This window comes from Hyperolius riggenbachi, chromosome 4 (genome assembly GCF_040937935.1).
Source record: "Hyperolius riggenbachi isolate aHypRig1 chromosome 4, aHypRig1.pri, whole genome shotgun sequence".
NCBI lineage: Eukaryota > Metazoa > Chordata > Amphibia > Anura > Hyperoliidae > Hyperolius > Hyperolius riggenbachi.
The window spans coordinates 151,452,554-151,480,473 of NC_090649.1; the positions used below are offsets into that span (position 1 = coordinate 151,452,554).

Genomic DNA, 27,920 nt, shown 5'->3' on the forward strand with positions numbered 1-27,920 from the left:
CGCACTCAGTAGGCAGTAGCAGTGTTAAGGAGACTTGCCCAAGAAACTCCTTACTGAAATAGGTGCTGGCTTACTGAACAGGCAGAGCCGAGATTTGAACCCAGGTCTCCTGTGTCAGAGGCAGAGCCCTTAACCATTATACTATCCAGCCACTGCTGGATACATGCATCCAATTTTAATCGGCCAATCTTTAGCCCATTTTACCACCTCCGTGTCAGGGCCAACAGATTTTGAATACTATGAACAGATTGTGTAGCTTGTTACTTAATGAAAGATGGAAGAAAAATCGTGCGCCACTACCTTGATGCAGCTGTATATCTACATGCAGGGAAAAGGAGAGACAAACCTGTGTATCTCACCCACTGCTGAACGATCTAACAGATGCTGGATGGTCTGATGTGTGCTCCGCGTACAGAAAAGCAGGTATAGAAGTAAATGTTGAACAGGAAGCAAGAATGTGAGCACCTTCCGTTCCGGCATGCCTACCCGCACTTGTGCTCGTAACCCCCACCTCAGCACGCCACCCCAGTACTGGGCACCCATCAACTAGTAACACAATCTTAAAGAAAATGTAAGTTTGGATGTTTTTGAAGCAATAAATCAAGGTGTTTCTGATGACAGAAGGTGCATGCATTCTTGCTTCCTGTTCAAGATTGTGTAGGTTGGCTTTCATGGGTGGTAAAATTGGCCAATCAAGATTGGATGTTACATAATTATTTGGGTTGAAAAAAGACGTCCATCGAGTCCAACCAGAAAACAAAGTAAAACACCAGCCTGCTCCCTCACATATCCCTGTTGATCCAGATGAAGGTGAAAAACCCTTACGAGGCATGGTCCTATTAGCCCCAAAAGGAAAAAAATTACCTCCCGACTCCAGGTGGCAATCAGATAAAATCCCTGGATCTACACCACTGGGCATTACCTAGTAATTATAGCCATGGATGTCTTTCAACGCAAGGAAAGCATCTATAACTACATTCTAAGGTGTATTGAAGAAACCCTCACACCTTTAAATGCAGATATAGAATTTACCATAACTACTTCCTGTGGCAATGCATTCCATACTCTTACTGTACTGTAAAGAACCCTTTCCTAAATAAATGGCTAAAACGTTTTTCCTCCATGCGCAGATCATATCCTCTAGTCCTTTGTGAAGTGACTGCAGCTCTTGAGCGCTTTGAGTCCATCAGGAGAAAAGCGCTATACAAATGTTCGGATTATTATTTGTGCTGGATGTAACATTTGTGGGTGGAAGAGCAACCATGCAGTTTCCTTTTTTTACACTGGATCCGCCAATTCAATCCAGGAAATCGTATCCATTTTTACACATTGTTGTCATCCGGTTACATTGAATCTGGGAGCAAAAGCTCTTGAGAAGTGACAGTCCACTACCTCTTCTGATAAATTGCCAACATTCATGGTACCGATCATGGCCACATGTTTTTTAGTTTATTATGCCCAAATTATGAACCAATATTGATTTTACTGTGCCACATAACAGCTGTATAACTTCTGGGTTGTCACATGCTGTGTTGAGCCAGACATCTTCACTAGACTCCCTGCTGAGTGAGATCACACAGCACCATCTTTTCACATCTGAGTATGTAGGAGAAGAGTCCCCTAAAGGCTTTGTACACATGCTGGAGGGAGCTTGGTCAGGACAACTGTTCCTCATCATTTTGGCAGAGAATGTAGCATGTGTACGATCTTAATCAGATATCTGACAGATGAGGGCAGTGTTACATTTTTCTCACACTTGTTTGTCCCATCAGAAATGTTCTTTTGTGCACTGCCCCATCGTGTCTCCACCGCCTTCTATTGAAGAGTACACACTGCCCTGGCTATGCCTGAGCAGCGCGTCTGGGTACTGCTTGTTACCCACAGTGTTGCCTTAACCATTGAGCATGGTCATTACAGGTCACACTAATAAATCATGTGTAAGCACCTTCACACTTATCCATCCACCCTCTTATTTTCTGCTTCAACAACCTTACCTGAGTGAATCTTGCGTTAATGATCCTTTCATGACCGATCAGATTTTCCAAACTATGTGAAGGATTTTCAAGAAGTCTTCCTAGGTTTGTCATAAAGAGCTTTGCAATGTTTCAATGATCTGTATTAACAAAACAATCTCTAAGCTCCCTTCTGATGTGCAGTTGTACATAAATGTGTGCTTTTTCACCTGAAATTATCATAAACAATTGTTTTTGGCACTAGAAGTTTAAGGTTTTTAGCAGTGTACTTTACTCTGTAAAAAACATAATTCTTATTTGCCTATGTTTGCAAATATTTTAATTTTTCGCCATAGTGCCCCTGTAAATAAATAAGAAGATCATATGCAACCTTGTTGCGCTCCTTTACCAATTGTCTACCAGACAGTTATTCCATAATCAGTTCTAACTGTTGCTTCTTGATTTGCATATAGATTCCTCAAAAGGCAAATGAGATGGCATGAAATCCCTATTTCCATGAGAATGTGCCACAGTCTATCGTGATCTACACAGGCATTTTCAACACCAAGCTTTTCAATAGTCAATAACACAAACACAGACATCTGCAATTTTCAGCATTTCTCTCGTGTTATACATAGGTTTGTATAATTGTCGTCTTGTATTTTTTTGCTTTAGGTTGAAATCTTACCGTCTCTCCAAAAACCCAAGAAAATTACACTGAAGGGGTCTGATGGAAAATCCTACATTATGATGTGTAAACCTGCAGATGATCTCAGGAAAGACTGCAGACTCATGGAGTTTAATTCCCTAATTAATAAGGTAAGCATTTTTCTGATCTATATCAGTAGTTAATTTAGTGAACAGGACTTGCATGACAGCAGTCAGTTGGAAAGAGTAGGTTGGGCATCAGGATTAGGCAGGAGCTCCACAGTTTCTGGATTCCGACTTCTGAGCCTTTAAAGTTGCTAGTGTGTGTGTGTGTGTGTGTGTGTGTGTGTGTGTGTGTGTGTGTGTGTGTGTGTGTGTGTGTGTCACAGACAGAAGGTGTTTAATACACCCCTCTCGCCACCTATAGCTGTTGTGTCCATGTCATGTTCAATCACATTCTACATCACTCCAAGACTTCCTGGTTTGCAGGAGAAAGTATTGGAGAGATGGAATGCAGGGCGGAGCGCATCAGCTATAGGTGGTAACAAGGGTTTAAAGGCTCAGAATGTGAAATACAAACTGGGCTGCTCGTGCCTAATCTGGATAACTTAAAGGATACCCGAGGTGATGTGACACTATGAGATAGACATGGGTATGTACAGTGTCTGGCACACAAATAACTGTGTTCCTTATAACTGGGTTCCTTTTTTACGTTCTCTGCCTGAAAGAGTTAAATATCAGGTATGCAAGTAAAGGAAGCGACTACAGTGTGACCCTCACTGATAAGAAATTCAAACTATAAAACACTTTCCTAGCAGAAAATGGCTTCTGAGAGCATGGAAGAGATAAAAAAGGGTCAATCGTTCATAGATTTTTAGCTCTGGCAGACTTCAATGAATGTGTCATTGAGCAAAAACAGTTAAAACTTAAAAAGTAGATTGAAACCTACAATAAAACTGTGCAATATCCTAAAAAGTCATTTTTTATTTGTTTATTTTTCGCCTCGGGTGTCCTTTAATGCTTGCAGGTTGGCAGTGAACAAACTTCTTGCCATGTTTGTGTGAGCTATACAAATTTGGGCATTGCTACTACATACAGATCTCATTGTCTACAGGCATAGTCCACATTATATTTAAATTGATATATACATTATAGTTCCCATTAAAGGGGCACTATGGCGAAAACATTGTAAAATTTAAAATATGTGCAATTATAAATAAGAAGTAAGTTTTTTTCCCAGAGTAAAATGAGCCATACATTACTTTTCTCCTATGTTGCTGTCACTTACAGTAGGCAGTAGAAATCTGACAGAAGCGACAGGTTTTGAACTAGTCTATCTCTTCATGGAAGGATTCTCAGAGATTTATTTATTTTCAAAAGCACTTAGTGAATGGCAGTTGCTCTGTCCAACTGCAAAAAAAACTGTGCAGCGAGCAGGGAAGCCGGTCAGCATCATTGTTTTAGGCAGGGAACACACTTGACTGTTTTCGTGCGCGTTTTCTGCACAGAAAAACGGAGAACTCATGTTAATCAATGGGCTAGTACACACTTAATATGTTGTTCGCGCGCAGAAAAAAAACTGACATTCTGCATCCTGATTCTGCACATTTTGTCAGTTTTTTGTATCAACTACATCAACTGCTGTGAAAAAACGCGCGCGTTTTTCTTCATAGAAACACACTTGGTGTGCAGAAAAAGTATGCAGGAAAACGCGTGCAGAAAACTGAAAGACAAGTGTGTTCCCTGCCTAAATGCTTTTTAGGGACTATATTTATAAAGAATAAAAGCCTTGATGAGAATCCCCTATGAAGAGATGGCCTAGTCTAAAACCTGTCACTTCTGTTCTACTACCTACTGTAAGTGACAGCAACGTCACAGCAACAAAAGTAATTTATGGCTCATTTTACTCTGGGAAAAACGTACTTCTTATTTGTTTATGTTTGCACATATTTTAAATTTTACAATTTTTCACTATAGTGCCCCTTTAACTTTAATCTGTATATAGTTGTGCATTACAATTTGAGAATCTTTCACAACTTTCTATAATTATTTTTTTTTTATAAATGTGACCTAAACCATCATCTGCTTGACAAATAATTCCTAGACATAGATATGAAAACCTTGTTAAACAAATAAAACAAAAATGATTATATTTTGTTAGGTTATTGCATCATCTTTTCAATAAATACATATCTGTGTGTAGCAAAAGTAAATGAATCTTTAGTATTCTCATATGATTTGAAGGTGAAATCGCAGTCTTGTGAACAGGATGTGTATGGGAGGGTAGCGAGGAGAAAGTTACTGCTATCTCCAAAAATATATTGCTGACATCTACAGTTAGTTATAGATATAAAAACAAAAAGTGTCACTTAACTGGGGATTCTAACGCCCCCTGCAGATATCCTGTCCCGCACAATCACTCAAGAATCCTCTGTTCCCCACCGCAGGTCACCTTCCAATTATTAGGAACTAAACAGGCCAGTCTCACCAGAGTTCAGAAGATTACACTGGGCGGATACTTACGGTACTTGTTGGCGTGCAGGACACAAGCGGCAGCTTCCCTTCTTTCCCACTCTGGCTTGTGTACTTTTCTTTCCTGCCACTGCTGAGACTCACCAGCTTGCAAAATTTGCAGCGTGCACGCTGACACTGAGAACCTCCGTCCGCCTGCACCAATGGGGAGCCTTCCACACGTCCACAGGAAGTGACCCTGTCCGCCTACACATTGCGCTCGCCTTTCACAAGCTTCAACTAGGTAGGCACCTGGATGGCTTGCCAGCATTGGTGATGAATTCTTAACTATACCAGAGGATTCTAAAGGAAAATGTCAAGATATCTATCCATGAATGAAATCTCAAGAGACAGTGGGTCATGCAGTAGGCCAGCAATCCCAAACACACAAGTCGTTCTACTAAATAATGGGTTAAGAAATATAAAGCGAATGTTCTAGATTGTCAGAGTCAAAGTCCTGACCTTAATCCAACCTAAATGTTGTGGAAAGATCTAAAGAAAGTGGTTCCTGCACAAAGGGATCACACCAAATATTGAGAGCATGATTCACTTACTTTTGCCACATGCAGATATGTTGTTGGATATTATTTTTCAAAAAGCAAATGGTAGGATATAGGGTGGATGGGTACGCGTCAATCAATTACAAAAAAACTTCAAGATTAGAATATAATGTTATTGGTATATCAAAAAAAAAATTATTTATATTTAGTGACACATGGGTCCGACCGGTTTCCCACACATACGCCGCACATGCATCACACCATGAGTGCACACAAACTAGTGTGCCACAACAGCCAATGCTCTTTTATATAAAAGAGCTCTAATGGTGGACTGAATCAGATTAGTTTGAAAAACTAAAGTGCCATCTGGCCTGGTTTCTCAGAGTTCGTTGCATCCAATACAATGTCCTGCGTGCAACTGCTATGTAGAAAGCACAATCAAGTAGCCCTAAATCAAAGCTATGGTGGATGATATAGCAGATAAGCCTTGCAAGGCAGCACTATAATGTGGCAGTGAAGTTGACACAGCAAGTTAGATCTTTCGTAGGTACAGTCCAGAGGTAACTCAGCACATTTGCAATTGATACACACTGATAGGAATGACCAGACAGCCTAGCATAGGCAGCGGTATGGAGTAGCAACAGCGGCCAAAGACCGTTCCTTGTGTCAGAGCACAATCAGGAGATAACAAAGCATATCAGTATTAAGTGCAGAGCGGTTCAGCAGAGCAGTCAAGCCATGCAGAAGCAACAACAGAATAGCCACGAAAACAGTTCCAGAGCAGCAAGCAGCATGGATGTCAGAGAGAAGGCTTGATACTGACATCCTCTGTGGCCACATGGAATTCTCCACGCTGTGAAGCAACAAGTAGCATTAGCGGCGTCCGTGTCAGCAAGACTAACAGGCACAGTTGGCCATGTGGTATGCGGATGTCGGTGAGATGGAGAAAGCCAGAGTAGAGCAGTAGGTGGCTGTAAGACTGGTGTAAACCGGTGTGGCAAAGCTGCGTGAGGTAGGGCCCAGACCAGTGTCACCATGCACGCCGTGGTACCCTATATGTTTAGCCGGTGACCACTTCTGGCTTCCTCAAGGGGGAGGAAGCAAGCACATAACCAAATATAATGATTGTAGTTTCATTTGCTTGATTAGGTTTCCTTCATCTGTTTAGGACTTGGTTGGTAATCAGGTGATGTTTTAGGTTATATCCGTGTACATAAATGTCTAGTATTTCTAAGTGCAATCCTTTGTGTGCCTCAGCATTACTACATTTTCCAAACCATATAAGACTATAAATGGATATTTAACATTACATTTTTAATGTTTATAATGTCTTTACTACTTGTCCTAGTTATTGCGAAAAGATGCAGAATCTCGAAGGAGAGAACTTCACATCCGGACCTATGCTGTTATTCCATTAAATGATGAATGTGGCCTTATTGAATGGGTGAATAATACATTTGGCCTAAGGAACATTCTAGTAAAGCTCTACAAAGAGAAAGGTCAGTATCAAAACTTAAAGGGCCACTATCACAAAAAAAGTAGGCAGTTAAAGTCAGACAGAACCGACAGGTTTTGGGCCAATCCATCTCGTCATGGGGGATTCTCAGAGTTTTCTTTGTTTTCAACAGCATTTCCTGAACAGCAGTTTAACTGCCAAAATAGCAAGATACCAGCCAGCCTCCCTACTCACTTGCACACTATTTTTTCAGTTTGACTTTGCAACTGCTGTTCAGGAAATGCTGTTGAAAACAAAGAAAACACTGAGAATCCCCCATGAGGAGATGGACTGGCCCAAAACCTGTCGGTTCTGTCTGATTTTAACTGCCTACTTTTTTCGTGGCATGTTTTCGAGGCATGTTAAACTGAAGTCTATTATTAGACTATTTTCTGTATTTTAATGTATTGCACTTAACCACTTGAGGACCGCAGTGTTAACCCTCCTGGCGGTTTGCTAAGGCCTGGTGCACACCAGAGGAGTTTTTCTGAGCGTTTTGAGTTTTTAAATCTGCTGCTAATGTTATCCTATGTGTCTGTGCACACTTGAGCAATGAGGTTTTGTAAAAAAAAACCCATAGCATTACATTGGGAAGAGCTTTTGAAACCTCTAAAAGCTCTTCCCAATGTAATACTATGGGGTTTTTTACAAAACCTCATTGCTCCAGTGTGCACAGACACATAGGATAACATTAGCAGCAGATTTAAAAACTCAAAACGCTCAGAAAAACTCCTCTGGTGTGCACCAGGCCTAAAAATCCGCCAGGGGGCAGCAAATACTTTTAAAAAAATTTTTTTTTTCTTTTTCATGTAGCGAGACAAGGTCTCGCTACATGATAGCCGCTGCTCAGCGGCATTCCCCCAGCCCCTCCGATCGCCTCAGGAGATCAGGAGATCCCGTTCAAAGAACGGGATCTCCTGGAGGGCTTCCCCCGTCGGGGCGGGATGACGTCATCGACGTCGTGACGTCAAAGGGGACTCCGATCCACCCCACAGCGGTGCCTGGCACTGATTGGCCAGGCAGCGCACGGGGTCTGGGGGGGGGGGGGCGGCCGCGGCGCGACGAATAGCGGCGGATCGGCGGGTAGCGGCGGCGATCGCATTGCACACGCAGCTAGCAAAGTGCTAGCTGCGTATAGCAAAAAAAAAATTATGCAAATCGGCCCGGCGGGCCTGAGCGGTGCCTTCCGGCGGCATAGCCGAGCTCAGCTCGGGCTTACCGCCAGGAAGGTTAAAGATCAGGCTATTTTTCTGTAAATAGGCCACTGCAGCTTTAAGGCCTTGCTGCAGGGCCGCACAACTCAACACACAAGTGATCCCCGCCCCACCAACAGAGCAATCTGTTGGTGGGATCTGATCGCTCCCCCAGTGTTTATTTTAATTTTTTTATAAAAAAAATTTTTAAATATTTTTTTTTTTTTTTTTTTTTAATATATAAATTTACCTATTTATTTTCCTAATATGTCAGCCAGTGACGGTGATCGGCTGTCATAGGCTTCAGCTCTCCTGTGTCCCAGGGGGACAGCCGTGTCACATGGCTGTCCCCAGTACAGCGCTGCTGCTGATCGCAGCGCTTTACAGCCTAATTAGACGGTTGTCTAACAGTCTCTGAGCAGCAATCGCCGCTGGGAGACTGAAGCGGAGATGCGCGCGCAATCTCCTGCTAGCCCCGTTCATGCCAATTGGCGTGGAGCGGTCCTGGGGCTGTCGCTGCATTTACACCAATTAGCCTGGAGCGCTCGGCTAGTAGTTAAATTATTTTTTAAATGGTTGCTATTCACTCATTTTAATGATCATTCTGGTTGGAACCATGATCACTGTTCAGACACACTGCTTGGCTACTTCTGCGCAGCCTATTCAATTCTATGGAAAGTTGGGCAATAATACGGAGATCCAGAAAAACTAAAGATTAATGCAAATTGTTCTTTCTGGTTTGCTACTCTCACTATTCCTCCAAGTGAGACCTCCTTCCATTACTCAGGCAGGCTAAGGAGGTACAGCCACATCTCACCTTTATAATCCATGCAATTTAGGGGATTGTAGCATGTATGGGGGCTTTGCTATTAACGTTAAAGTCTAATCCGTGATCACAGGTTTTACAGTTTACAGGCAATCACTGCAAAAATCCAGCTCAAATTTGGAAGTCCGTTTCAAATCCGGATTGCAATGGCGGCTTTTGATTACCGCTGTGGCCCGCATAAAATCATTGATTTGTTACAGTAGTAAATATAGTAACATAAATCTTCATTTGAACAAGAGCCTATGTTGGCTGTGCAAACAGAGGAGCTGCTGATATATTAGTGTCAAGTAAGACTATACATGGGAGACAAAATGTTAATGTAGTTGAAACATAATACAATGACCCTTTTACCTATTTATCTGGGATATATATAGCATACATGTAAAAAGGGGCCGTAACAAAATTGGCACTGGAGATAGCCACTAGTAGAATATTGGTAAAATAGTGGGTGCCTGAGGTGACCAAATTACTGCTAATCACAGCTATTATCATTGCTTTTAAAGAGGAACTCCAGTGAAAATAACGTAATGAAAAAAAGTGCTTAATTTTTACAATAATTGTGTATAAATGATTTAGTCTGTGTTTGCCCATTGCAAAATCTTTCCTCTCCCTGATTTACATTCTGACATTTATCACATGGTGACATGGTACTGCTGGCAGGTGATGTCACTGGAAGGAGATGCTGCTTGCTTTTTTGGCAGGTGGAAACAGTTATTTCCCACAATGCAACAAGGCTCCCACAGTGTGATGTCAGCATCTCAGTGCTGTGAGGCGCTGACATCACACTGTGGGAGGGGTTTCACCACAATATCAGCCATACAGAGCCCTCCCGATGATCCATTTGAGAAAAGGTAAATATTTCTCATGGGAAAGGGGGTATCCGCTACTGATTGGGATGAAGTTCAATACTTGGTTACGGTTTCTCATTAACATTGCCCCATGTTGAGATGCCGTTTTAACTACATTTGCATGTACATGGGGTTCCCTTATTTTAAGTGGACTCCAGATTCTGCCATAAGTCCCAGAGCCCATAACAGTAGACAAGGTAACTCTGAAAATGAGAAAAGGCTTTGTCCACTCCCTCAAAGTACCCCATATAGTTATGCACCACATAGGGCAGCAAGGTGGCGTAGTGTTTAGTGCTTTTGCCTTGTAGGGCTGGGTTCCCGGTTTGAATCTCGGCCAGGGCACTATCTGCAAGGAGTTTGTATGTCCTCCCCGTGTCTGTGTGGGTTCCCTCCAGGCCATCCATTTTCCTCCCACATCCCCAAAAAATATAGATAAATTAATTGGCTTCCTCCTAAATTGGCCCTAGACTACAATACATACAATACACAATACATACATAGACATATGACTATGGTAGGGATTAGATTGTGAGCACCTCTGAGGGACAGTTAACCCTCCTGGCAGTTAATTTTTGTTCAGAAGACAGCAAGCAATGGGCAGCGCTCACAGGCTGCAAGTGAAGTGAAAGCTCCAGAGATATGCCTAGCCCCTTGGGGCTAAATACACACCTTGAATACAAATCAGATGCAAATTATGTGCTAACACTAATCTAAATTCTAAAATTTGAATGCAAGCTGACACCCCTGGAGGCAGCTAGCCTGAAGTATACTTAAGTTTTGTACAGCAGAAGGAAATGGCAGCGCTTCCAAACAGACGCTGCACCTGAATTGACTACCTGCACAGGTATGCAGAGCTCAAATAACGGGCAGGTTACACACCTTGCATTTAAAACAGGTACAGTAAAGGGGGGCGTTAGCTTCAGCATAAGTTGTGCACAAATTATCCCTAATAGACTCTCCAACGGCGGTGACGTGCCCCATAGGAGAGAAACTAACCACTAATCTAGCAGTGAAACATATAAAAAAGTGAAGCATGTTCAAACAATGAAAATTGTCCAAAAAAAGAAAAAAAAGGTTAAAACCTCAAACTAATGTAACAGTGAAACATATTCAACAGTGAAACATATCCAACAGTGAACCCTAGCTAGTCTAAAATTAAAATCATAATCCTTACCTGGTGCAGCTAGCCATAAATGGTATACACATTTGTTCAGAAGACAGCAAGCAATGGGCAGCGCTCACAGGCAGCAAGTGAAGTGAAAGCTCCAGAGATATGCCTAGCCCCTTAGGGCTAAATAGGCAGAAATCCATGTTTAAAAAAAAAAAAAATTTTTGGTTTCATGTAAAGCTACCAGAGTGGTAGCTACATGAAACACCACTAGAGGGCGCATGTGTCCCTCTAGTGCGATCGTTGCCGGCATCAATAGCAAACGGGAACGCGTACATATCGCGTTCCCCTGTTTGGCTTCTCCTGTCGCCATGGCGACGATCGGAATGACGTCATGGACGTCAGCCGACGTCCTGACGTCAGACACCTCCGATCCAGCCCATAGCGCTGCCCGGAGCTCATTGATCTGGGCAGCGCAGGGCTCTGGCGGGGGGGGCGCCCTCTTCCGCCGCTGCGTGCGGGCGATCGCCGCAGAGCGGCGGCGATCAAGCTGTGCGCGCGGCTAGCAAAGTGCTAGCTGCGCGCACAGCACTTTGAATGGTGCAAATCGCCCCACCAGGGGCTGACATAGCCTCCTGTGCGGCATAGCCCGAGCTCAGCTCGGGCTTACCGCCAGGAAGGTTTTAAGTGACAAAACAATATACTCTGTACAGAGCTGCGGAAGATGTCTGCTCTATATAGATACTAAATAATAATAATTCCACAGAGAACAGCACCCCATGCTAATGGGCTCCAAAGACCATGGGGAATAAAGAGTTGGAAAGGCTTTGGAATGGGGATGTGACGCACTTGTTTTAAGTCATACTATCTACACACACACCGTGTACACAGTATTGTAGACTTCATACTTAAATATGCTGGCTGGATATCAGCAGCATCTCAGCAGTGCTATGATGGGGATGCATGCATGCTTTTCCTTTTCATTTGGATGGAGCTGTGTATGGCTTCAGTATTGCAGCAGCAGCAAGCCAGGCCTGTTTAATATATAAGGCTTTTAAAGTGAACCCAAGTTGTTTATTTATCTTCACATTATCTGTAGGAGTGACTTATCAGTAGGTGTGACTTGCAGCTCTGCCTGCACAGGAAAAGACAGATGCTTTAACCCTTTCTGTGCTTTTTTTTTTTTTTAGGACTTCTGTAAATTGTAATTTTTTCCCCCTAATGGTTATCATGCTGTGCCTAATCTTTTAGAGCAGAGAGGAAGTTCTGAGTTTAGATCTTCTTTAAGGATTGGAAGTTTCTAAAGGTGTGTACGCACATCTGATTTTACCAATTGGACGTCAGATCGGGGGGGTGTACAAACTGTCGTTCAGCTGATAACGTTGGTTATGATTGATCCGCTTGGCGGATCGGTCAAATCCAGTTTTATCAGCTGAACGATCGTTTGTACACCCCCCCGATCTGACGTCCAAACGACCGGTCGTTTGGAAAAATCAGATGTGTGAATGTACCTTAAGACAGAGTGTGCATTATTAAGTTCTATTTGTTCACTTGTTGAATTAATATCTACTATGAAGCATAGAGTGAATAATTTACAAGGCATTCTACATGCCTCTGAAAATGATGTCTTCACAATTTTAACCACTTAACGACCAGTCAACGTTTGTGGATTTCCATGGAGCGGCCGTTCCATGTCAGTTCACGACGGGGAGCTCCGTGAACAGCCTGCGAGCCTCCGATGGTGGCTCGCAGGCTAAATGTAAACACGCAGGGATATAATCCCCTGTGTTTACATCGTACGGCGCTGCTGTTACAGCAGCGCCGTAAAGGAGATCTGGCCGAGGATCGCCAACATCTGATCGGCTGAAGCCTATCAGAGGCGGTACAGGACGGATCGCTGTCCTGTACCGCCCATAGAGGGGAGGGAGGGAAAGAGAGGGAGGCAGAATATCGCTGCGGAAGGGGGCTTTGAGGAGCGCCCCCCCCCCCCCCCCCCGCAAGGCACAAGCAGGCGGCGATCAGACCCACCCAGCAGGACATCCTCCTAGTGGGAAAAAAAGGGGGGGAAGTCTGATCGCCCTGCCTATTACCCGATCTGTGCTGCGGGCTGAAGAGCCCACGCAGCACAGATCAATCAAAACTCACCTGGTCCTTATAGTGCTCATCATTTAGGGAAGTTTTATTGGATAATGATCCTTATTCAAATTTATTATTTGCCAAACCAGCTGGTGTCATTACTGCCTTGGCATTAATCTAGTCTGTAGGGGGTAGGCAGAGCTTCAGTGAAATCTACTATCCAGTGATTAAAGTCATTAATATAAGACATTGATGCTAATTACTGGTATGGCTCATCTCTGTGTCCTTCTTTTCTAGGAACATACATGGGTGGAAAAGAACTTAAAGAGTTTATGTCGAAAAATGTAAATTCCGTCCAGGAGAAGCTAAAGCTGTTTAAGGAGGTTTTCTTGGCTCGTCACCCACCTGTATTCCACGAGTGGTTTTTAAGGACATTTCCTGATCCAACATCATGGTGTGTTGATGAAGACTAAATGTGATTTATCGCTATTTAATTTTGACCTGACCTTCTCTAGATATACAATAAACCATGCGTGTACGACCTATAGCAGACATTTTTCTTGTGTCCTGACATAAAAAAAACTGATTTGTGCCAGGACATCATAACAGTAGGGCCCTGATACTCAGAGTGACTGACCACAGGGCCATGTTACAGAGACTGGCCAGCCACAGGGCCATGTTACAGAGACTGGCCAGCCACAGGGCCATGTTACAGAGACTGGCCAGCCACAGGGCCATGTTACAGAGACTGGCCAGCCACAGGGCCATGTTACAGAGACTGGCCAGCCACAGGGCCATGTTACAGAGACTGGCCAGCCACAGGGCCATGTTACAGAGACTGGCCAGCCACAGGGCCATGTTACAGAGACTGGCCAGCCACAGGGCCATGTTACAGAGACTGACCAGCCACAGGGCCATGTTACAGAGACGGACCAGCCACAGGGCCATGTTACAGAGACTGACCAGCCACAGGGCCATGTTACAGAGACTGGCCAGACACAGGGCCATGTTACAGAGACTGGCCAGCCACAGGGCCATGTTACAGAGACTGGCCAGCCACAGGGACATGTTACAGAGACTGGCCAGCCACAGGGACATGTTGCAGAGACTTGCTGACTACAGGACCATGTTACAGAGACTGGCTGACCACGGGGCCATGCTACAGAGACTGGCCGGCTACGGGGCCATGTTACAGAGACTGCCCAGCCACAGAGCCATGTTACAGAGACTTGCTGACTACAGGGCCATGTTACAGAGACTTGCTGATGATGGGGCCATGTTACAGAGGCTTGTCAACCATGGAGCCATGTTACAGAGACTGGCCAACCACAGGGCCATGTTACAGAGACTTGCTGACTACAGGGCCATGTTACAGAGACTGGCCAACCACAGGGACATGTTACAGAGACTGGCCAACCACAGGGACATGTTACAGAGACTGGCCAACCACAGGGACATGTTACAGAGACTTGCTGACTACAGGGCCATGTTACAGAGACTGGCTGACCACAGTGCAAGGTTACAGAAATGGGACAAAGACTGGCCAACCATAGGGATATGGACTTACTGTCCATGCAGATTGCACACCATATGCAGTATGTCAAAGCTGACAGCGCCACACATATTGTGAACAAGCCCTAACCCTTGGCATCAGGTACCTGGCAGGGTAAAATACACCTGAACTGAGTGGGATAATGGAGGCTGACATATTTATTTTGTTTTAACCTCCCTGGCGGTGCATTTCTGTCTGGATTTTTGGGTCTAAAAGCGGTACATTTTTTAAAAAGAATTTTAGGCCTCCAATTCTTAAGTCTTAACTCGCCAAAATATATCCGAATAAAGGCCCGGTAGACATCCTGCATATGAAAAAAAGACTGAAACACAAAATTGTTGACATAATTAAATTAATGATTAAGCTTAAAAAATAGTGAAACTGTACAAATAAGGCACCAGACTATAAAGTATGTACATATATACCTAATACACCTCCTGTGTGTGGTATATTTTGAAACGGAATTGCACAGAGGGCGACATCACAATCTGGGTCTTAGGCGGCAGGCAGAGAGTAGTCAAAATCCAGGCACAGGTCGGTGCAGGCGGAGATTAGTCAAAACCCAGGCAGAGGTCTGTGCTGGCTGCAGGCAGAGAGTAGTCAAAACCCAGGCAGAGGTCGGTGCAGGCAGCCGGCAGAGAATAGTCAAAATCCAGACAGACGTTTCGCTGCTGCTTGGCCACCGGGATCGAAGAGTGGAGGTGACGGGGATCCCGTTGGCCAGGGAGAGAAGCCTGGAGTCCCGCAGGCCAGTGCTGACCCTGAACAAGCATGTAGATCAGGTGTGTCTAAAGTCTGACTGGATTAGCCACATGCTTGTTTCATGTATGTGATTCGGACGCTACTGCAGCCAAAGAGATCAGCAGGACAGCCAGGCAACTGGTGTTATTTAAAAGGAAATAAATATGACCGCCTCCATATCCCTTTCATTTCAGGTGTCCTTTAATTATAGCAAGTACTAAAAAGTTGGACTGTTCTAAAGAGAACTATTTTTTTCTAAAGTGTGTTAATGCTCCTGTTTCTAAACGAATACAAATATCTAAATATTACTTAGTTAATAACATAATGTATTAATTGAATGATTTAAAGGTAGAGGACACTTATATAGATATTTGCTCTTTTGCAGTAATGTGCGTGTAAATATGCTTTTAGGTACAACAGCCGATCAGCCTACTGTCGCTCCACAGCTGTGATGTCTATGGTTGGCTACATCTTAGGCCTTGGAGATCGCCATGGAGAGAACATTCTCTTTGACTCACTCACAGGGGAATGTGTTCATGTGGATTTCAACTGCCTCTTTAACAAGGTACAGAGTTATAGGATAGATAGACTTGTCCAGAAATCCATCATAATTACGATCGGGTGTTCATGTTGAGGCATCAGTTAGTGTATGGATACCTTTACTCTGCTGAAGATTGTTTTTACCTTAAATTGAACCAAGCGTGGTCAGATATGCAGTTCTGCTCAGCCTTTTTGCTTTTTAGTTCCTCCCACTGTTTGCTTCGGTGTGTGCAGGGACAGGCTCATTCCCAACACAGAATAAATCCAGTAAATACGAGTTGTGTAGACAAGGTGCCTTGATGTTCGAGAAGGATGAGCAGACTGGTATGAAAATATCATAAAGCAATAGTAGCTTAAATAACCACTCATTACAATTCAAGATATGCAGATTATGATCTCTAAATACACATGTTGAACCTTGAAACAGATAACTACAGAGGCAGAAGACCACATCTGGTACCACTCCTGTCAACTAAGAACAGGAATCTGAGGCTATAATTTGCCCACACTTAGCAAAATTGGACAATCCGAGTTTGGAAAATGTTGCTTTTTCTGATAAGTCTTGATTTCAGCAGTGACATTTAGATGGTAAGGTCAAAATTCAGAGAAGACAATATGAAAGCATGGATCCATTTGGCCTTTTGACAACATTTCAGGCTGGTGGTGTAATTGTGTGAGGGACATTTTCTTGGCACTCTTTGGACTCCTTAGTACCAACTGAGCATCATTTGAACACCATGGGCTTCCTGAGTATTGTTGCTAACCATTTCCATCCCTTTTTGACCACAGTGTACCTGTCTTCTAGTGGCTTCATTCACCAGGATGATGCACCACGCCACAAAGATCACAACATCTCTTAACTGGTTTCTTGAACATGACTATTGATTAACTGTACTCAGATGTCCTCCACACCACCAGATCTCAATCCAATAGAGCACCTTTGGAATGTGGTGAACACATCCCAAAGGTTGTTGACAAATCTGCTGCAACTGTGTGATGCTATTATGTCAGTATAGACTAAACTTTTTGAGGAATGTTTCCAAAACCTTGTTGATCCTGCCTAGTACTAGCAAGGTGTACCTATTTTTATTCTTTGATTTTGTTTGTTATATTGATTATTACTGATTATAACAAACTAAATAGACCCCAATGGGCATGATTCACAAAGCTTTTTCACCTGTTTTTCCTCTGTTTTCACCTTATCTATGTTACTTTTTTAAGCTCCCAAAGAGCAAAAATATGAAATAATTAAGGTAAGAAAAGTAATATTGAAATTAAGTTAATGAGGAACAACTCACTTTGAGTGATTATTTTGGCAAAGTGAGAGTTTATGAATGCTTTACCCCCTTAACGATAACCAGGATCAAGAAACCCAGGCCAAAACCACAGTAGAAGCAATAGGGATCCGCAAACCAAACGAGGTCGTGCAAAAAGCTGGTTTTCTTTATTGGAGACTCCACATACAAAGTGCAATAAAACGACAGGGTCAAGTGACGTGTATCAGCCCTACAAATCTGCCCTTAGTCATAGTTCTATGACTAAGGGCAGATTTGTAGGTCCGATATGTGTCAGTTGACCCTGTCGTTTTATTTGCTTGTAAATGTGCAGAAAGGTTATTTTTAGGTTTCAATAATTTTTATTGGGGTTTTTCAATGAAAGGTTATTTTTATTATATAGATAAGTCATTTATGAGAAGTTTTGGGAATAGAGCCCTACGGAGTAGTCAGTGAGCTTATAGTGACTTGTGCATTAGGTTGGTCGCCACACAGCTTTGAAAAAAACAAATAAGGGTTTACTTATACTCTGTATTGTGGTATATATTAATAAATATTTATTTTAATTTAGGGTGAAACATTTACAGTTCCAGAAATTGTTCCATTTCGATTGACACCTAACATGGTTAATGGAATGGGCCCTATGGGAGTAGAAGGCCTTTTCAGACGTGCCTGTGAAGTCACCATGAGGTTAATGAGAGACCAAAGAGAACCACTGATGAGGTTAATTCTTTACTTTAATCTTTCTCTCTTGCGTTTGTTGTGAATATATGATCTTTATTAGTAAAGTGATATAAAGATTTTCCTTGCTCAAGAGTCCTTAGAGATGATAGTTAATGGTAGTCTTGTGTTAAAATCTAACATCTGCCTGTTCTATTCAATTACCTGAGCATGCAGCTGGCCAATCGTAAACAACCATGGAGGCATCTGTGTGTGTTAGTAAAGCATAGTTCAAGGCCGAAATTAATCTGAGAGACAAATTGGATATATGTTCATATTTTCATGTTCCTTTGAATAATTGAAGGGCTCCTTTTTTTTCGCTATTACAGTTTTCATTGAGGTTCTCTGTAAATTTGGACAGTGATTGGTTGAGAAAGTGACTCAATGAGAAAGATTGATATGGCGGTAGGGGGGAGTTTTGGAAATGAGTGGCAATCGTGTGACAAGTTGCTGTTCAGACTAAATTTTCTCATCCCATCTGCCCAGGATATTTTGTGATGTGTGTGACAGCATAGCCATGGTACAGTGCGAGTGGACCAGTATTGTTTTGAAAGACTTTCTGCATGCCCATTGATTAGTAAGAATTAGGTTTTAAGTAAAGTTAGAGGGATATGGAGGCTGACATATTTATTTCCTTTTAAGCAGCGCATATTACCTAGCTGACCTTCAGGTCCTCTGCCTGCAATATTTTAAGCTACAGACCCTGAACAAGTATGCAGATCAGGTGCTCTGACCAAATTAACTGCATGCTTGTTTCAGGTGTATGATTTAGACACAGCCAGAGAGATCAGAATTACCAGGCAGCTAGTATTGTTTAAAAGGAAATAAATATGGTAGCCTCCATATGCTTCTCACTTCAGGTTCCCTTTAAGTTCCCCATCAGGTCTGCCCAATTTAGAGAGTTGAGATTGGCTGGAACTATGCCTTACGAATGCTCACAGGTAGAGCCTGCATGTATGCTCATGATTAACCAGCCAGTCACACATCTAAGTGAATATTATTGGCTCTTTGAACCTTCAGAATGTTACATATGGGCAATGAACATATTTCTTATCTATATAAATGTAAATCTTGTAAATATTACAAGCAATCAGTTGACAGTGCTGACTCTTCAACAATCATCCCACTCTGAAGCCTCATCTACGCGGTACAATTTTCTGTCAGATCGACCTGTGATCTGATAAGAAATTGCATCGGGTGTAGACGTCCAAGTTGTTTTGGATCAATTTTGGGATAGATTTTGCATTGTTAAGTACCCAAAATCTACTGCTATGTACAAAAAGACTGGCACCACAAAATTGAAGGTAAAAAATCAGTTCTTTATTAGAATGTCATTAAAATGACAAAGTTGTCAAGATAAAAAATAGGCTAAGGCAGCGTCAGCCCGCTGTTTTGAGCTGAAAAGCTCTTTTTCAAGCCACTCAGCCTTTTTGTACATAGCCTTTATAGGTCCCGTTGGTACTGGGATTCTAGGCTTGTGCACACGAAAATTCCTATTTTGGATGAGTGCTCCTCCATTCACCTCTTGACCAAAATCTATTGCAAAATCTATCACAATCCAATTGGACCGGTTGGAAATTATCTAATAGATCCGTGTAATATATCCGATCTGGCGGAAAATTGTACTGTGTAGATGAGGGTTGACTGTTGGTAGCTATTAACAGCTCACAGAAGGCTTTGCAATAAGACAGTATTTAAAAACTATCAAAGTATCTGTAATTGAATTACTGTATATCCAGGGCTGGTTCTGGTAACAATGGGGGCCCCCCAGCAAAATGAATCCCTTGAGTTGGCTGCTGCCCCAGATCATCCAACTGAACTGTGCTCCTCGGGCTCCGAAAATTGTTTTCAGCAGAGTAGCATCTCGCTTGTCCTGGTGGGTATGTTCTATAAGTCCGTGGCTCCATGCATTCCCCGACTTCACCAATGGTTGCATCTTCTCCCGTGGCATGTTGTTTAGGTAATAACATACGCCACTGCGAGGATGAAGATGGGGGTGCACTGAGCCATAGACTGACTAAAGGAGCACACCCGCCGGGACAGGTGAGAGGCTACTCTGCCGAAGACATTGCAGGGGCCCCAGGGAGCACAATTAAGTTGTGGGTGACCTGAGGGGGGGCAGCAGTTAGCTCGGAGCCCTGTAGCAATTGCTCAGGTTTCCCGTATGGTAGCGCCGGACCTGCGGCTATCTCTTCGCATAAGCCAACTTTTTGACACCAAAATTGTGGGTGGAGAGAGTGTGTGTGTGTGTTTTTGTTTGTTTTGGCTTATCTGTGGGTGATGTACCACGTGCGATAAATGTGCCTCTGTATGCAGAAAAAATGGAAAAGCGGAGGAGCGCTCCATAGTGTAAAACAGATTTATTTAAATTAAAAAGCGCATAAAACAATTGCACTTACTAGAAAGTAGATGCATAAAAGCATATCAATTGAGGGCAAAGCCCTATTCCTGAAACCCTGGGAGGGGGCCGCCTTCTACGTACTCCGTGGCCTGCGGAGATCGTGGTCCAGATGGAAGGGACAGGAAGTGGCTGACCCGGAGGGTTGGAGCGTGCTGGCAGCGTCACAACGCGTTTCGGCGAATCCTCGCCTTCATCAGGTAACGCTGCCAACCAGCACGGTGGTTTAAATAGAAGTGAACAGTAGGTTGGCCCAATTAGGGTTGCCCCGGCGACCAGTGGGAGGTCACAAGGGCGGGCAGTGATTGTTGGACTGCTGTGGAGTAAGGCCAATAGTCTGGCTGGCAGTGATGGGAGTGTTTGTCCCAACGGAGGGAAAGTCCACAACTGGCTGGATGAGCTCAGCTGACCGGCCAGGGGGATGGGCAGGAGTGTCCCATTGCCTGGCAACGCAAGTAAATGTATGCAGAGCTGGCATTGGAGTATGCTGCAGCATGAATATTTATCCATCCTCACTCTGGCTTGCATCCATGAGTCTACCCTGCAACTAACTAACTGGCCACTAGAGCTCCATGTTCTCTGTAGTCACATGAGGTTGAGCTTGGAGCACTAGTGGCCAGTTCAGACGCTACTGGGGAGACAGATGGATCAGAGGAAGGAGAGGTAGATATATTTGCTGCAGCACGAGCCAACATGCACTCTGCACCCACCGACATTCTGCCAACACGCACTCTGCACATGGAGCTATGGCAGCACATTTGGGGGCATCAGCTAATGAACGGTTCATGAATTTTGGCCTATTTTTTTTATGACAAAAATGGATGAGTGGGCTTATCCATGTATATACTTGTGTTAAAGGAGTGATTTGGAAGGCCTTGATTGAGACGTGTACTCTGGTTGTATATTTAGCAGTTGACCTGGGGTACTTTAGTCAAAATATGCACTAAACAAAGTAATGCACACTTCTGTAATTGACATTATCTCTGTAAGTGAATGGCTGTTTGTAATGGGTAATAACTATTCTATAAACCCCTATAATTTGACTCTATGATTTTGTTAATATTGTGTGATCAGCAGCTTGGTAACACTCCAATTATGTGTGATGTTGTATAATTGTTTATTTCTTATACATGTGAAAACTCACCTTATCCTTATTCTGTATTCCAGTGTACTGAAGCCTTTTTTGCATGATCCTCTTGTGGAATGGAGCAAACCAGTTCGTAGTGGTACAAAAGTTCAAGCCAATGAAACTGGAGAAATTCTAAATGAAAAGGTTTGTTTTGTGTGGGTTTCCGTCATAATAGCCCTGTGAAAAGCATATTTAAAGGAGTTATCAGGCAATATCAAGAAAATAAGTGCTACTTACACGCGGCTTCCTTCAGCCCCAATCTCCCAGCATGTCCCGCGCCCCAGCTCTGCCGTCAGCCGTTCGCCGCAGCTGCCTCCCGATCCCCGGCGATGACATCAGGTCGGTCTGTACTGCGCCTGCGCAAGCGGCGCTGTCCATCAGCGCCACGTGGAACTGAGCGTACTGTGCAGGCGCAGAACTACGGCGAACGGCAGCTGCGGCGAACGGCTGACTGCAGAGCTGCGGCGGGGGACATGCTGGGAGATTGGGGCTGGAGGAAGCCCCGGGTAAGTAGCACTTATTTTCTTGATATTGTCTGATAATTCCTTTAAGTTCAACTATTGCAGTAGTCTAAAGAAGCTTAATCTAGCCTAATGTTTCTCCACTTTTCCAACTCACGTACCCCCTATTGCAATTCCTGTCCATCCAAGTACCCCCAGACTCCAAACTATGGTTCTTATTTAATGAGCAGTCTAATTATAGTGGAAGGGGATGGAGGTGACTATTGTCACCTCTGTCCCCCTCCGCCCTCCTTGTCCATTCTGTGTCCCCCTCCAATCTCCGTGCCTCCTCCACTCGCCACCTCTGCCCCTCTCCGGACACGGAGCAACAACTGATGTGCCACTGTTAAATCAGTCCGGCAGTGCGGTAAGCTGTTGCCACAGTGATGCATCACTACCATGCAGGAGGCCGGGGAGCAGTGTGAGAATGCCGGCACTTGGCTATGTAATAGGTGATCATCGGCACCCAATAAAATCACTTAGTGCACTATAGCTGCTCTATGGCAGTGCCTGCTATAGCTGTGCTATGACAGTGTTGGCTGGGTGGAGATAGGCGAGGGGCTGGGTGGGGAGGTGAGGGTGCTTGGGGGGGGCAGGTGAAGGTGCTGGGTTGGGAGAGAAGGTAAGGGTGCTGGGCTTGGAGAGGGAGGTGAGTGTGCTGGGGGGAGGGAAGACAAGCGGGGTACTAGGGGAGGGGGAGACAGTAATGGATGTGGCTGGAGGCAGATTTGGGTGCTGGATGGGAAAAACAAAACACATCAAACCTACCCTATCCCATTTACTAGTTCTTTTGGTGTCTTGGATACAGGATCACTTTAAGATGGTAATATACCAGTAGCTCCAGTGTGTAAACACAACCAACATACAGTGGAGGAAATAATTATTTGACCCCCTCACTGATTTTGTAAGTTTGTCCAATGACAAAGAAATGAAAAGTCTCAGAACAGTATCATTTCAATGGTAGGTTTATTTTAACAGTGGCAGATAGCACATCAAAAGGAAAATCGAAAACATAACCTTAAATAAAAGATAGCAACTGATTTGCATTTCATTGAGTGAAATAAGTTTTTGAACCCCTACCAACCATTAAGAGTTCTGGCTCCCACAGAGTGGTTAGACACTTCTACTCAATTAGTCACCCTCATTAAGGACACCTGTCTTAACTAGTCACCTGTATAAAAGACACCTGTCCACAGAATCAATCAATCAAGCAGACTCCAAACTCTCCAACATGGGAAAGACCAAAGAGCTGTCCAAGGATGTCAGAGACAAAATTGTAGACCTGCACAAGGCTGGAATGGGCTACAAAACCATTAGCAAGTAGCTGGGAGAGAAGGTGACAACTGTTGGTGCGATTGTTCGAAAATGGAAGGAGCACAAAATGACCATCAATCGACCTCGCTCTGGGGCTCCACGCAAGATCTCACCTCGTGGGTTGTCAATGGTTCTGAGAAAGGTGAAAAAGCATCCTAGAACTACACGGGAGGAGTTAGTGAATGACCTCAAATTAGCAGGGACCACAGTCACCAAGAAAACCATTGGAAACACATTACACCGCAATGGATTAAAATCCTGCAGGGCTCGCAAGGTCCCCCTGCTCAAGAAGGCACATGTGCAGGCCCGTCTGAAGTTTGCCAATGAACACCTGAATGATTCTGTGAGTGACTGGGAGAAGGTGCTGTGGTCTGATGAGACCAAAATAGAGCTCTTTGGCATTAACTCAACTCGCTGTGTTTGGAGGAAGAAAAATGCTGCCTATGACCCCCAAAACACCGTCCCCACCGTCAAGCATGGGGGTGGAAACATTTTGCTTTGGGGGTGTTTTTCTGCTAAGGGCACAGGACAACTGAATTGCATTAACAGGAAAATGGACGGAGCCATGTATCGTGAAATCCTGAACGACAACCTCCTTCCCTCTGCCAGGAAACTGAAAATGGGTCGTGGATGGGTGTTCCAGCACGACAATGACCCAAAACATACAGCAAAGGCAACAAAGGAGTGGCTCAAGAAGAAGCACATTAAGGTCATGGAGTGGCCTAGTCAGTCTCCGGACCTTAATCCAATAGAAAACCTATGGAGGGAGCTCAAGCTCAGAGTTGCACAGAGACAGCCTCGAAACCTTAGGGATTTAGAGATGATCTGCAAAGAGGAGTGGACCAACATTCCTCCTAAAATATGTGCAAACTTGGTCATCAATTACAAGAAACCTTTGACCTCTGTGCTTGCAAACAAGGGTTTTTCCACTAAGTATTAAAGAGAATCTGTATTGTTAAAATCGCACACAAGTCAACATACCAGTGCGTTAGGGGACATCTCCTATTACCCTCTGACACAATTTCGCCGCTCCTCGCTGCATTAAAAGTGGTTAAAAACAGTTTTAAAAAGTTCGTTTATAAACAAACAAAATGGCCACCAAAACAGGAAGTAGGTTGATGTACAGTATGTCCACACATAGAAAATACATCCATACACAAGCAGGTTGTATACAGCCTTCCTTTTGAATCTCAAGAGATCATTTGTGTGTTTCTTTCCCCCTGAAGTTCTCATGAACTGAAGTTTCAGGCTGCTCGTTTCTTCCTGCAAACAGCTTTGCCCTTGTCTGTAATTCTTCAGTATGTGAAAGCCCAGCCAGCTCAGAGGACGATTTATCCAGCTTGTAAAAGATAAGAGAGAAGAGATAAGCTGCTCTAATCCTAAATAACACACAGGCAGTGTGCATAGAGGGGCCTGGAAGGGAGAGTTCATAGCAGAACCACAACACTGAAGAACTTAGCAGCCTTCCAGACACAGGCCGACAAGTCTGACAGGGGAAAGATACATTGATTTATTACAGAGACAGTGATAGTATAAAGTGCTGCAGTAAGCCAGAACACATTAGAATAGCTTTTTGAACTTGTAGGATGATAAAAAACAGGATGCAATTTTTGTTACGGAGTCTCTTTAAGTCTTTTATTGTTAGAGGGTTCAAAAACGTATTTCACTCAATGAAGTGCAAATCAGTTGCTATCTTTTATTTAAGGCTATTTTTTCGATTTTCCTTTTGATGTGCTATCTGCCACTGTTAAAAAAAACCTACAATTGAAATGATACTGTTCTGAGACTTTTCATTTCTTTGTCATTGGACAAACTTACAAAATCAGTGAGGGGTCAAATAATTATTTCCTCCACTGTATACAGTGATGTGAAAAACTATTTGCCCCTTCCTGATTTCTTATTCTTTTGCATGTTTGTCACATTTGTGTTTCTGCTCATCAAAAACTGTTAACTATTAGCTAAAAATGGTTGTGCGTGAAAATCCCAGTAACTGAGCAGATTGTGAAAAATACAGACCAGCCTGTCTGGCACCAACAATCATGCCACGCTCAAAATTGCTTAAATCACCTTTCTTTCCCATTCTGACATTGTTTGGAGTTAAGGAGATTAACTTGACCAGGACCACACCCCTAAATGCATTAAGCAACTGACATGTGATTGGTTGATTAGATAATTGCATTAATGAGAAATTTAACAGATGTTCCTAATAATCCTTTAGGTGAGTGTATATCTGCTACAGCACAATTGTAAAGGTACTTTCTGGCTACAGCACAATTGTAAAGGTACTTTCCAGAGAGAGCTCTTGCAAAGAATACATAAACTACTGACAATCCCCCATGAGGAGATGAACTAGTCAAAAGCCTGCCATTTTTTTACTAGCTACTATAAGTGATAGCAACATGGGGAAAAAATACATTTCTAATGCCTCTTACTTTTGGATAGATGTACAACTAATACCACATGTATTTTACATTTTACAAATTTTCGCAATAGTTGTCCTTTAATTTTAGACACTTAAAAATAAAATAAGTTATGTCTTTGCTTTTTCTCCAGGCTAAAACCCATGTGCTTGACATTGAGCAGAGGCTACAGGGTGTGATAAAGACTAATAATCGCATCAACGGTCTTCCACTGTCTATTGAAGGACACGTTCATTATCTGATCCAAGAAGCTACCAATGAAAACTTTTTATGCCAGATGTACCTTGGATGGGCAGCTTACTACTGATTTGCTGCTGATCCTAAGATGAATTTCAAACACACAAAAAGTCATCTTCTACATTCCCCACCACACTTTGTCCAGCAGCCCAGAAATATGCTCTATAGTTTGTTGTTCATCTGGCGCCATTCTATGTTTGTTGTTTCTGTTACTCTTTTGTTCAAGAATAATTTATTTTGATCTCCTAAATGAGGAGATGCTATTTCAGAGTAATTATATTGGACATTCTCTGAGGAGAAGTTGCCTTAAACGTAAGGAATGTGATTTGCTCTAGAACCTACTGTTGTAAGCAGAAGTAAAGCTGAACTGCCTTATTATTCTTCTGCTACATGTAAGTTAGAAGAAATAAATATTTGTTATATTTACTGCAGTGAGTAGTACGTCATTCTTTTGCAACCTCATTAAAATCCTATTTCATGGTTAACATTTTTGTGTAGTAGGAAAGTGTTTATTATATTTGTGTACTGTGTCCGCTGCCTTCTTGGATATATCGACTAGTTGGTAAAATGCCAGGTACTGCAAGCTGCATCACTAACAAAACTGAATAAAATTGTACTACACTTAAAAAGGAACTCCAACCATTGGTATTATTTGGAAGCCGTCACAGGATCAGCATGCTTGAAGATATGGTCTCTGAACATGCGTACCTGCTGCACCCATGGCTTTTGACATCCGGCACTCGATTTGGATAATTTGACTATAGTCTTCTATGAGAGCCTTTAGTTGACCAATCAAAATACTAAATAAATTGAGAGGCCAATGTAAACAGGAAGTGCAGCATAGGCTTGCACAGCCGCCGGGGTTTATCTCTTCAAGCAAGTTGATCCAGTGGTGGCCCTTGAAGTGGTAAAATTAGGAGATGGTCATATCTGCAAGAGGTCTGTTTGGGAAAAGCAATCCGCTGGGTTTTTTCTCAAGCTAATCTCCATTGTTTAAAGGGAATCTGATGTGAAAATAAACCTATGATATAATGATTTGTATGTGTAGTACTGCTTAGAAATAAAACGTTATTAGCACAGATATGAGTCTCATATTGTTTACAGTACAGGAAGAGTTAAGAAACTCCAGTTTTTATCTATGCAAAAGAGCTTCTGTGAGCTCTGCGACTTTATAAAGTCGTGGACAGCACTGTCTTTTGAAGCACTTAACTCTCATTGTTTTTTCTTTGTTTACGTTTTTTTCTGCAGAGAAAAGGGTCAGTAGCTTGCTCTGTGAAATCATGTAGAATGCTGAGTGTATTGTGGAAACTGCAATTATTAGAGAATGATGCAATGTTATAAAAAAAAATGATACGCCTGAAAATAAAAATATGACACTATTTTCTTTGTTACTAATGCTCTATTAATTATCTGTACAACACAACCAATTCATTATATCATGAGGTTTTTTTTTCGCTTCAGTGTCACTTTAAAATAGGTTTCTGTTTTGGCCCACATAACCATGAACATGCTCAGCCAAGACAAGCATGCAATAAGGGCTCTTCTCCACTCGCTACATTTTGATCCCAGAGTCGGATCACTTGCGTTTTGCAGATACGAACGGCATCGTGATCAACATGTAAATCGTAGTGCTGCTTGTCCACTAGAATCGCAATCACGATGCAATTTTCTGTTATTTGGCAATTCAAACTATTTTCTTGCCAAGTTTTTATTTTTTTTCTCCCATTGCACTGAAATTGCCTGATGCAGGGAACACACTTGACTGTTTTCGTGCGCGTTTTCAGAAAAACTGAGAACTCATTTAATCAATGGGCTAGTTCACACTTAATATGTTGTTTCGCGCGCAGAAAAAAATTCTGCATGATGACTCTGCACATTTTGTCAGTTTTCTCTATCAATTACATTAGCTGCTGTGAAAAAACACGCGCTTTTTCCTGC

The 27,920-nt window shown here is 43.0% G+C and overlaps 1 protein-coding gene across 2 annotated transcripts in view; it reads left to right on the forward strand.

Annotated features, from left to right (window-relative positions):
• ATR (ATR serine/threonine kinase) overlaps positions 1-26,537 on the forward strand; it is a 125,689-nt gene extending 99,152 nt beyond the window's left edge. For both annotated transcript variants that reach the window (XM_068280778.1, XM_068280779.1), the window contains 7 exons: positions 2,628-2,771; positions 6,960-7,110; positions 13,455-13,611; positions 15,862-16,015; positions 17,836-17,987; positions 21,550-21,655; positions 25,879-26,537. In XM_068280778.1, the coding sequence (XP_068136879.1) occupies positions 2,628-2,771; positions 6,960-7,110; positions 13,455-13,611; positions 15,862-16,015; positions 17,836-17,987; positions 21,550-21,655; positions 25,879-26,052 (1,038 nt within the window). In that variant the 3' untranslated portion in view covers positions 26,053-26,537. The remainder of the gene's footprint in view (positions 1-2,627; positions 2,772-6,959; positions 7,111-13,454; positions 13,612-15,861; positions 16,016-17,835; positions 17,988-21,549; positions 21,656-25,878) is intronic.
• The last annotated feature ends 1,383 nt before the right edge of the window (positions 26,538-27,920 follow it).